Source organism: Phoxinus phoxinus (genome assembly GCF_949152265.1).
Source record: "Phoxinus phoxinus genome assembly, chromosome: 22".
Classification (NCBI taxonomy): Eukaryota; Metazoa; Chordata; class Actinopteri; order Cypriniformes; family Leuciscidae; genus Phoxinus; species Phoxinus phoxinus.
The window spans coordinates 18,144,022-18,156,243 of record NC_136897.1 but is presented as its reverse complement, the minus strand read 5'-3'; the positions used below and the strand labels follow the sequence as shown (position 1 = coordinate 18,156,243).

Here is a 12,222-nt window from a genome sequence, read left to right as displayed (position 1 = left end):
AGTTTTAAATCAATATATTATATTATATTATATTATATTATATTATATTTATTATATCATATCATATCATATCATATATTATTTACTATTTAATACAATGTAATTTCATAAAGGTCAGGTAAAAAAAGCTCATTAAAGTCTCTTTAAATGGCATGTTTCCTTCTTTTATGGTGAAAATGGTCTGTTGTCTTATTGGAATATACAGTAAATCCATATAGCTATATAAAATATAGCCATATAAAATATGTATGTTTTTATAATGCATATAAAATATAAAACCAATCTATCACTTGCAGGTAATTCTGTTATATTCTGCTTTCCCCCCTGATATATCAGATAACATTTTTAATTATGACTAATATGAAATATACCACTTTTATGTTGTAATTTATCATCATTAGGTCCTTAACCTTTGTGGGAAACTGAAACTTAAACTATCTTGCTCTCTTTATGCAGTATCATATGATTAGAGGTGTGTTTTACTGGGGACATCTGGGTAAATGTGTAACCATGTACAGAAGCACCTGGAATGTTTAATGCTTATGCTGGCCTAAGTGTTTCCTTATTTCTTCACGTGTAAAATGTGCCTTGTTTTCGCCTCATCTAACGTATTTATTGAAGGAGGTTCATTGTGGATGTTCTGCAAGCAATATTGCATCAGCAAAAGCGCTTTTACACAAAAAAACATAAATTTTTGTAAACACACCATGGCCAGCTAGTTTTAATAGTTTTTCTTCACAAACAAAATATTTATATATAAAAAAGCACTAAATAGCACTAATATCCCCCTCAGCAGATGTATCCCAATAAGATTTGACAGGATAAAAGAGAGCTTTTTCCCGTCTTGCTTTCTTTTACCTGATCTTAATGTTGGTTTTGGACAGTTCAGAGAAACTCTCTGCAAAATGCAAATTAGGACGTTATGCAAATTAGCACCTAATTAGTCACAGTCACTTAAGTCACCTTTGGATTTGTTACAAAGTGAAGAATTGTGTGCTCTGCTTTAGAAGACAGGACCCCAAATGTGTTTATATTCACAGTGCATATTTAACACTTTATCGAACATCATCTAGCCTTAAAGGGACAGTTCACTCAAAAATAAAATGATGTAGTAATTTACTCACCCATCATGTCATTTCAAAAATTACGTTTTTATTCTGTGAACCACAAAATAAGATATTTTGAAGGATGTTTCAACTATTTTGTCCATTCAGTGAAAGTCAATGGAGTCTACAAACCAGGAGTCATATAGGTTTAGAACAACATGAGGAACAACATTTTATTGTCAAAAAATGTAAACTATCTATAAAATTGGGATATTTAGTACATCCTATTTTACTTGCATACATAGTACATTCATGTAAAGCAATATAAACTGCCTGATTTACTTAATTTCATTGCAAAATGTAACTATATTATCACCCAGCTCTTTATATAAAGTTGGATTTGTAAGATTATCCAACTTTATCCGTATACATATGAGTAGGGTGATATATACTGTAGAAAATCTAAATTGCTTGTATTGTAGCAAAATGTAAACTATATTATCACCCAGCTCTAATACTAAATGTGACTATAAGGCGTGAAGATATTAAGATATTATAAACATTAACATCACTATTTTCTGTAAAACTACTTTGAAACAACGTGAAAATGACTAAATGACTTGACTTGACTCGTACGTTGCCCAGCATTGAAAATCCCTTTCACCGCTTGCATTCACAGCAGATGTGCAATAAACGTTGTTTTGCAGTCAGCTCATGTCGCTGTTGATTTTAAAGCGAGCCGCTGCTAGGATCAGTTGTTTGAGGTAGCTGAGGTAGCAGAAGGAGCTCCTCCTCCCCTGCTCCTTTCCCCTCTCTTCCTGTTCACACAATAGGAGGGCAGGATTCTGCAGTTACTATGACACCCGGCCAGCCCTCCTCAGCAATGCAGCGTTCTACCGTTCAGTCCTCTCAGCCTCCTTCAGGTTCACTCGCACGCACGTATACGCGCAAGCCGACGAGCCTGTAGAAGTGGATTTAAATGCATTAGTCCTTTGACATCAATGTAGCTTTTGTGAGGGTGCAGGAGGGAAGCAGGTTGTAGGAGATTGAATCTGGGCGCAGCATGGGCCTGGCTCTCTTTTGATGCCGTGCAATGCTGTGGACTGCCTTGGAAATGCCTCTGACATCTACGGTGAGCTTATTATCGCTTGTCTTCTGTGTTTGACACTCAGGCTTTATCTGCATGGTTCAACCTTTTTGTAATCAAATATGAATGCTCGAGACTGCCTGTCTGGGAATTAATGGGGGAAGAAATGTTGCCTGCAGCTGCAGCGCTTGCATTGAATTCTCCATCTCTTTATAAATATATAAAAATGTAATGGGTTCATCAAGCATATTGGCTTGTTTTAAAAGGGATTTTATTCGTGAATAAGCCGAAATCTACTTTTTCTCTGATAACTCTTGGAAATATAACATCTTCACATGCTGGCTGGGTGCAATGTTGACTTTGTGTTCCTCAGAGAGAAACTAGCCAAACAAATGAGTCAAACAGGTTCTTCGGATGGGCATAGACCAAGACAATGAGCTTGTCATCTTTGAAGGATGACTTTAATTAGTTTTCTGCAACCAGGATGGTCTCTCATATGCAGCAAGTAGGGGAGCATTGATTGATCAGTGCTGATCAGAAATCTGTTGAGTGAATTTATCTGATCAGAGCAAAACGCTAAGAGCATATTGACTTGATCTAGAATTGTTTATCGACCTGGGTAAGCAACAAATTGGCTTTTGGCACAGAACATTCTGTCTGTTCAGAAACATTGGCATTGTCCCAGAACATTGACGAATGAATTGGCCCGAAGATCTTCAAGATCTTTCTCTGATGAAAAATGCCATGTTTGTTTTTAACCCATTGTAATTGCATTTTCCACTGAAAAGAAAGGCATCATCAGAACACAATGTCCAAGTAATGAGCCCCAAGGGACATTGAGTGGCTTTCCCCACTACACTCATGCATTCTTCATTTCTTTCCATTGTCGTGAACAGGGAAAAGCCTTTCCCCTGTTTTCCGAGACATGCCTTGCCTCTTTTCCTGTTGTTGCCGAAGGGTTCCTCTCGCTCGCTCGGGTCAAAGGGTTCGCTAATTCTTGTCAGTCAAGTCTCTAATGCTTCAACCTTTCTGTGTGGAGAATGTTGGCAAAACTCACATGGCCTTTTCACCTGTTGACAGCTGAATATGCTCCCTAAGGTCAACACGGTTTTTTTCCCTCCATCTTCAGGTGAAAGATGTCCCTGAATGTACAGAGATGGTCTGAGAACAGACCTGTCGTTGTTTATGTATAAATGTCCTGAGTGTTTTGTTTGCACTTCCTTACCTGTCAGAGCCGGGCTACTTCTGGCACTTTAGCCCGACGACTTCACAAAATTTGCTGCTTTGACTTCTTGTCAAAGTTTGGATGACAGATGCATTTCCTCTGTGACTATTGTTAAATTGTTGGTCAATTCAGCTTGCATGCTTAGTTTGCTGCTCTAAAAGTAAAAAAAAAGTTTAATATGCAACATTTCTGTCAGTGTTTTTTATGTCCTTCAACTTGGGGATCCAGGGCCCCCGCCTCAATTCAAACATTGTTCTGTGTTTACTTTTACTTTTTCTCATTGCCTCTCTTTTTCTATCTCTCTCTCACTTTCTGTCTGTGACAGGGTCAAGCGCGTCGGCGAAAGAACATGCCGGAGTTTCTGGGTGAGACCAGCGTCCCCAATCAAGACTCCATATCCCAGTTGAGTGGTTCTCTCCCTGGATCTATAACGGGTACAGACCGCTGGAGGAACCGCGCTGCCATCCGTTTCAGCGGCCTCTTCAGTTCCAACTCAGGAAACGGCTCTCTTGGGAAGGTCAGCATCTGTGAGCATCCAAGGGTTGTTTTATATTTGCAAGGCACTTTCTCATATGCAAAACAAGCACTTACATATTCTTGGCTGGCTTTTTGCATTTCACACTTGAGCGAGTGTTTAACCACTAAGGAAGAGATATCGATTTGTCAAAGTATTGCTCCACTTAACAGTGGACCGAAAACAGGAAAATGTACAAGTAGACCTTTCCTATAAGTCCACACTCAGTTTTTCCTGACGTGCAGGGAGCTTTGGTGTGTTTTTGTTTGCATGCCCTAGAGATTTAGGTTGGTTGTGTAGGGAGTGTAAACTTGGGGTCAAAGCTCAGGCCGGGACCTCTTCCTCTCTATGTGACTCTTGTAAAATTCCCAAATAATAGCTTGACGTTGGTCCGGTATGGACAACAATGCCTGCTTGGGGGTGACGATGGCTTATGAGATCATTAAATGTGTTTTGAGATTTACTCCATGCTGCAAACAATACACCATAGTGTTAATATAACGAGAAATGTCACATCTCAAGGGGTTTTCCTCTTAACAATAAATACAAATATAATATGAGTAATCATTTTGTGTCTAATATTAAACATAACGCATATGAGGTAAAATAAAGGCATAATTTTCCAATTGTTCTTATTTTGAATAGCTTATGTTATGCTTGGGATGCACAATACTGTATATCAGTACCATATCATTATCAGATTATATTAATTTTTTTATTAATCTGTCAATATTGAATATTTAATTTCTCTTTCTATTTTGTCTTTATCTAATGCTCTCTTGAATTTATTATTCAAAAGCCCTAATCATTTTTCATTATTCAAACATTTTTCATAGTGTACATTATAAAGGTGTGATGCCTAAATTCACTTTAAAAAAAATGATGTTAATAATCATTAATAGACTTTTAATGATTCATTCTTTTCTTTTATTTCCTCTTTATTTAATATTTAAATTTCTCTTCTCAGGAGTGTGATCGTGTGGAACAGCTGCAGAGTAAGCTATACTCATACACTATGTTCGGATTACCCAAGATGCCACCGCAGCTCTCGTTCCACAGAGACTCATGGGAAGAGGAGCCCAACCTAGAGCTAGAAGAGAGCTGGAAGCAACTTTTGGAGAATCCTGAGGTAAACACACTCCCCTACCCAGAGCATTGCTGTGAGAATTTTTTATATAGATCAATTATGAGGTTATAAACCATAATACATGCTGGATCAACGTTATCTGACTTCATGTGCAACGATAAACCTGTCAGATTAATGACCATAATCAGTTATGAATGGTTTTATAACATCAGTTTTTCCATTGATGTTTTTGTGTTAGGTTGCAGTGTCATGGAGGTGGATGTTTTATTGCTCTTGTCGTGATCGGTTTTGTAAGAGTAACTAAAGTAACAAAACAGTGCATTTTTTTTAATTATTAAGCAAAGTCTACACCACACTCTTCTTTCAGATCAGTCCCAAGACAAGCAGAATATACTAACAATGACCCAACTTGCTATGAAATCCATTTGTTTTGCTACACATTATCATTATCACTACATTTCTTATTATCAGTGTTGAAACCAGTTGTGCTGTGAGACATTTTTTCTAGATGAATAGAAAGTTTAAAAGAAAAAAAATCTTTTGTAACATGTATATTTTTGATTGGGTGGGTTTAATATATTTTGTTTTTAAATGTTTAATTTTTGTCTTGTAGATTTTAACCAGACGTCAATGCCATCAGCAAGAGGCCATATGGGAACTGCTGCAGACAGAGTCAGACTACATCAAGAAACTGCACGTCATTACCGATGTAAGAACCTGCTGATAAATACATTAGCATCGTCCTTGTATAATCTGTGTAAATGTGTGATAATGCCTTTTGAAATGGGTCTCGTGTTTTTCAACCAAGTCCTTAAGAGTAATTTACAATACTTCTCTTTTCTAGTGCTCATTTTAACTGTAGCATTTATGGTACTTTTATGTGACTTGTGATCGTTTAGATCTGACACTTTATAGCACGATATAATCACACTTTCTCTTCCTCTTTCACCAGCTGTTTCTATGTGGCCTGCTGAACCTTCAGGAGAGTGGTTTACTGAGTGAAGTCGAACCTGCGCGTCTCTTCAGTAACATTCAGGACATTGTGCAACTGCATACATCCCTGTGGGCTGAGGTCATGTTGCCAGCACTAGAGAAAGGCAGACAGAACAGAACCGTGCTCAACCCCACTGAACTACATCAGGGTTTCAGTACTGTAAGTGTGCACAATATCTCACACATGAGACACTAGTATTTAAGACTATTTAAAGACTTAAAAACTTAAGATCAGTAAATTTCATTGACCTGATTTCATTTTTTTATGCAGTTTGGTTTCAGATTCAAGCCCTATATCCATTACTGCATGGAAGAAGAGGGCTGTATGGAGTACATGCGCACTTTACTGAAAGACAATGAGCTCTTCAGAATATACGTAACTGTGAGTAATTATTACCATCCATATCCGGTTGCTCTTTAACCTTTGAAGGATTTAGTCTGGGGGGAAATATAAAGGCACCTTTGATGGTTTATTGTATATGAGAGAGATATATGAGAAGTCTTTAGCATAATAACCTGTATTGTAACAGCACCCTCATTATGACTGGGTGATTTCCTCATGGTCTGCTTGTGCTGTGATTGTATGTTTATGATTGTTTTACCAAATGAGACTTTCAATAAACTTTTCCATCCTGTAGTGGGCAGAAACTCATAAACAGTGCAACCGGCTGAAGCTGACGGACATGTTGGTGAAGCCTCATCAAAGACTCACTAAATACCCACTGCTGCTCAAGAGCGTGCTGAAAAAGACTGATGACCCGCCAACTCGTGAGGCCATTAACAGAATGGTAAGAGATTAAATCTTTCAAAAATCTTTGAAATAGAACATTTTTTACAATAGTGTATTCATGCCACTGGAATTGCCAATCAATGCCAAATTGAATGGAATTATCTATAATATCATGAAATAGCGGGAAAAAAAGGAATAGAATAAGTTAACACATTTTTGAAAGATGATATGTATAGTATAAATATACAGTGGGGTTCACAAGTCTAAGGCCACATTTAAATTCTTGAATAAAGAAAAACTCGGACTCAGTTTATATTATATTATATTATATTATATTATTGCAGAATAAATATTTTAGAACCACTTATCCTTTGTAGGGTTGTGGCAAGATATTCTTAGACCTATTTTTGATTCAACTTCTCAATCAAATTGTTTTGGTAATAAAAATATAAAAACATTAAAACATATATAAACATTTTCGACTCCACTGCACTGTATTAAGGGTAAAAAATATTTCTATTTTTATTTACCATCTTCTATTTCTTTTTTAAATTATTATACTATATTGAATAATATTTTTTTGGTCAGGTGGCTGCTGTTGAATGCTTCATTAACAGTGTGGACTCACAAATGAGACAAAGGGAGGAAAAACAGAAGCTGGCTGCCATCGCTGGACGTATAGAGGCGTATGAGGCCGTGGAGGGGGCCAGCGAGGAAGTGGAGAGGGTGAGACACTGAGGCTTTCGTATGTCGTTTATATGAGATCTTGTATCTTGGGTGTATTTTGTCATTTACTAAAGAAACAAGTTGCGACTCCATTACCTGCTTGATGTCTCTATAATCATCCATCATGCATTGATCCTTCAGATCCTCAGGGAATATAATAACTTTGACCTGACCGCTCCAGTGATGGGCGCCCCACCTGAAGAAACCCGTCAACTGCTCTTAGAGGGAGCACTGAAGATGAAGGAGGGGAAAGAGAGCAGGGTACGATTTCTTGTTTTTATTTCTTAAAACAGAGCCAGCATTTCTGAGTGCACTTTAGTAAGAAATAGATTTTTAACTTACAGCCAACAGTTGTCTAAAAGCTTCTCACCGGTCTCCATTACCTGCTGTTTCCGACAGATGGATGTGTACGGTTTCCTGTTCACTGACGTTTTGTTGATTACTAAGCCGGTGAAGCGTGTGGAGAAAGTGAAGGTGATCCGGCAGCCTCTCGTCATCCATAACGTAGTGTGCCGAGAGCTGAAAGACCCAGGAAGCTTCCTCCTTATCTACCTCAATGAGTTTCGCTGTGCAGTGGCCTCCTATTGCTTTCAGGCCAACATTGGCACTCAGGGCCGCAGCTGGATTGAGGCCATCCACAACGCACAGGTATTAGAATTCAAAAACACACTACAAACACATAGTTACTAATGCTTAGTTTCTTAAAACCATTGGGCTGGTTTGCTTGTTTTAATATGAAGAGTTTTTCCATGCAGAATCAGCTTCAGAGACTTCGCTCCGAGGCCCAGAGAGATGACACAGATGACAGAGATGAGGATGAGACGGAAAGCAGCATGTCCACCTCCAGCTCTCCATCACTACTGCACAGAGACCCTCTAGACAAGAGGTACTGTTTATAAATGATTCCTTGTATGCTGTATTGAGACTGTATATAGATGATTCCTGTAAGCATTTGCAATGGCAAGAACATGGGTTCATATCCAACGGAATGCAAAAATTGCACAATACATTTTGTAAAAGAGCAAAGTACATCAAGCACTCTTAATTGATCATAAATATACATTTTCTTTTCCAAAAGCCTCTCTCCTTCACCAAGTCACTCCGATGGCTCCACAGAAACCCTTTCCGTGGCAGCCATGGAAGAAGCGGATGAGGTCGGGTCCTTGTCGACTGTTCAGACTGCATCGTTAAAAAATCCCCTGCTGTCTGATTCGTCAAGCCTGCGGGATTCCTTCTCTACTAGTGACAGCAAAACTCTGGAAGGTCTGGCTGATTTGGTCACAACGGACTTGGACACAGAAAGTCGCTCTCTTTCTATAGACAGTGCGTATGGAACTCTCTCACCTCAGTCCTTGATCACAGAACTTGATTTAAAGGGAGCGGTTTGCCAGAGCGAGGGAGAGGAGACCGATGCTGGGGAGGAAGAAGAGGGATTTGAGGATGATGAAGATGGTGACGAGGAGGATTCAATAACCTGGAATGGCTCCCAGATTACTGTAAATGAGTCCTACGTTTTAGACCATGACCATGCGAACAATGAGGAGCTCGGGCAGAAGAATGACTTTTCTGGGATGTCTCAGGTCATGGGTTGTCGTTCCCAAACGCTGCGGCGCCGTTCGCCCGTCCAGCCCCGCCCAGACTACTTGCAGCACTTTACCCTCAGGTCACGCTCCGAAGATGACCTCCTTCAATGCCTCACCGGTCCTCTCCGCCCCTCTGGCAGGAATAATGTAAGCAAGAGCATGACACACCTTGCCAAACATTCGTCTCAAAGCTCTGAGTTATTCCAGATGGACGAGGAAGGCCTCCGTGAGGATCCGAAAACATTGTCGAGCAAACTGACGTGCACTCTTAGGAGAGCAGAGGCCAGGCATGTGCAAAGGACCCTCAGCTGCCCCAATGGCCAGGCAGACTGTGAGATTACAGAGATTGAGATACACCCCTCTGGTGGTCTGGAGGAAAAGAGTGACTTGGTGCTTTCCCAGCAGCCACATCAGCAGCATAATAAACTGACTGTGGCTCAGTTACACAGGATACGTGCTACCATGGTGCTCAATTCAACACTGACAGCATCGTAAGTCTACAATCACACTTAATGTTTCACATATTTAGGTCATACTTAAATCCAAATAAACAAAATTATGCATAAAATATATAATAATATCTTTCATAAATACGTGTTCATAAATTCATAATACATGTTATATATTTATATTTATTTTACACAAAGATAATGAAGCCTAATTTAGTGTGACTATTTCAGAATCAATTCAGAATCATTCTCCCCCAATCTTCAGTATCTTATGGAGCCCCTAAAGGGATATGATGGTGGAAAAATATGAGATGGGAGGAAAAATATATATTTCAATGCTTCTTCGCAAGAATATTATTTTCCATCACAATGTTCCAATAGGGGCTCCGTAGTAGCTTGTTGTAATATGAATAATAATAATCAGCATTACAGTAATGCAAAAATATAAATGTAAATATTGTAATTTTAAAGTACACTACCGTTCAAACGTTTGGTGATGGTAAGAGTCTCTTATGCTCACATAGGCTGCATTTATTTGATCCACAATACTGGATAAAATAAAAACATGTTGTTATTAAAACTGGATATTGAATAAAAACAATAATATTGTGAAATATTACTACAGTTTAAAATTATTTATTTCTATTTTAACTCCAAACTTTTGAACAGTAGTGTACATTTGTAAAGTACAATTTGGTATTATTTGTTTTCATTACTGTAATGAGAATAAAACTCATGAAAGTCATGAAAAGGTCCTAACATATAATGCGAAAGTTTCTAGTTGCAGTCGTGTATCCACACGCAAGTTCCAATTAAAACAAGCCGCTTAGTCCTTGTCTTTCTTCATCAACTGCACATGGTAATTATTGAGCCATTCCTATAAAGTTGCTATCAAGAGATTTCAACACTAGACATTAGGATGTACCCCCCAAAATCACTAACAGCTTGCTGACAGATAGTTCCTGCAGCTTGTTACAAAACTGTCCCTCATTGTCCAGACATGCCCTCTTCATTGTTAATGTTCACCGCAGAGTGTGGCACATTATTAGCTGTCAGTGTGGACTCATTAGAAGACAATGTGCTCTTTTGATATAGCTTTTAATAGGGCGAGACGCAGTGATCTCAGTCAGTGAGGCACAGGACAGCCAAACCCCTATTGTCTAGCCGTCTGTGGGAAACTGGCATTTCAACATCCAGGGGCTTTTGTCCCTAGTGTGTTTTATCTAATAATCTCAGTCTCCACCCAGAGTTATTAGAGAATTTGAACTTCAGAGAGAATGACTGCATCTAGAATACTGATTTTTCCATGTATTGTATCTATTTTTACCTAGTGGAGGGTCTCTAATTGTTCCTTGATGTTTTAGTGAAGGATTTGGTGTTACAAAACGCTATAATTGTTACTGTTTGAAGTAATATAAAGATCATCACATTACAGACATATTATTAATTTGCTATTTATATTAACCCTATTCTGCTTTTTTCTTCCTCTAGGGAAGTTTAATGTTTGAGTAAATGAAGCTGATGCCATTAGCTGGTCTATTGGTGGGACTTAAACCATGTCTTTGGTCCAAGACTACATCTACAAAAACGTGTACCTATGGGGACATACAACTCAGTGACAGGAAGAGAACCAGGGATAATGCTGTGGAACTCTCAGTTAAAAGCCATGACTATAATTCAGTAATTTAATATTAACTATAAAGTTGAAGGGTCATACATACAAAGACATGTATTTTTGTATAATACCTGTCTGACAATGAATAAAAGAGACTTGAGTTAATCCATTTTTATTTAACGATGCAACAGTCAGGGCTTTTGCAGAGTAAAAGGCACAGAAAAAAATCATGTTCTTTCTAACTTCTAATGTGTACTTCATGCATTACTGCCCCGTGGAGGTCTGTTATCACACAAAAAAGTATGAATATAAACTCTAAAGCACTCTTAATCCTAGAATGAATTGTTTGATGGACAGAAAAATCATTTGACCTCTTGAGTCCTAAGGGCTTTTTGCTAGATGATATAGCTCATGAAACACCTAAAATAGATTGACTATTTTAGGCTGTAATTTACTGAATCACACTTGTGAAAAAAAATGAAATAAAAAAGAACAACTGTGGACTACTTTTGCTTCAAACGCCACAATAAAAATCACCTTGCATGCATTTTTTTTCAGTGTTCTGTAAATATGGTATTTATTGAACCTGCTTTGTTTTGTAGAAAATATACTTATTGTTGATGCCTTTTGATTGTTTTGTCTCTTTTTGGCACTGTCTCTAATTTGTCTTTTGACATCATAATAAGGGCTGAATCCATGTCTTGGATTTGATCAGTTTACATATGTATGTACACTACAGTAGCTTTAATATTTACAGGTTACCAATTTGCACAATGCTCTCAAAAGAAAGAAAAAAAACACAAACTTCCAATTAAAATGCTTCAAATGACAAATCCACTAGCAAAATGTGTCTATTTTGTTTATTTACAAAACTGAATGAATGATTTAATTTCTTGTTAATGAGAAGATATTCAATAAACGGACGTCACAACAACGTGTCTCGTGACTGCACAGAGTAATCCTATGTGTATGTCCTTACAGCACATCTATGTCTCAACTTTATCATGTTTTTAATAGATTTAGTTACATTATGTGCATGTTTTCTTTTTTGTAATCTTTGCAAGCAGCATGGTTTTAGAGCGCAGTGCAGAACGGGATCCTATTGGTGAGCTGTTGACCGGTAAAATAATTGCAATATTTACTTAGTCCAGAAGGTGGCAGCAAAGA

General features: G+C 38.0%; 1 protein-coding gene across 6 annotated transcripts in view; it reads left to right on the top strand.

Annotated features, from left to right (window-relative positions):
- plekhg5a (pleckstrin homology domain containing, family G (with RhoGef domain) member 5a) overlaps positions 1-11,993 on the top strand; it is a gene marked incomplete at its 3' end in the record, with an annotated part of 38,023 nt that extends 26,030 nt beyond the window's left edge. For 4 of the 6 annotated variants that reach the window (XM_079596854.1, XM_079596853.1, XM_079596851.1 and 1 more), the window contains 12 exons: positions 3,684-3,875; positions 4,840-5,001; positions 5,573-5,668; positions 5,912-6,112; positions 6,224-6,334; positions 6,591-6,740; positions 7,271-7,408; positions 7,550-7,669; positions 7,808-8,056; positions 8,164-8,294; positions 8,487-9,482; positions 10,932-11,993. In XM_079596854.1, the coding sequence (XP_079452980.1) occupies positions 3,684-3,875; positions 4,840-5,001; positions 5,573-5,668; positions 5,912-6,112; positions 6,224-6,334; positions 6,591-6,740; positions 7,271-7,408; positions 7,550-7,669; positions 7,808-8,056; positions 8,164-8,294; positions 8,487-9,482; positions 10,932-10,941 (2,556 nt within the window). Of the gene's footprint in view, positions 1-3,683; positions 3,876-4,839; positions 5,002-5,572; positions 5,669-5,911; positions 6,113-6,223; positions 6,335-6,590; positions 6,741-7,270; positions 7,409-7,549; positions 7,670-7,807; positions 8,057-8,163; positions 8,295-8,486; positions 9,487-10,931 lie in introns of those variants that run through there. The other 2 variants (XM_079596856.1, XM_079596852.1) reach the window with 1 other exon arrangement.
- Positions 11,994-12,222: the final 229 nt, after the last annotated feature.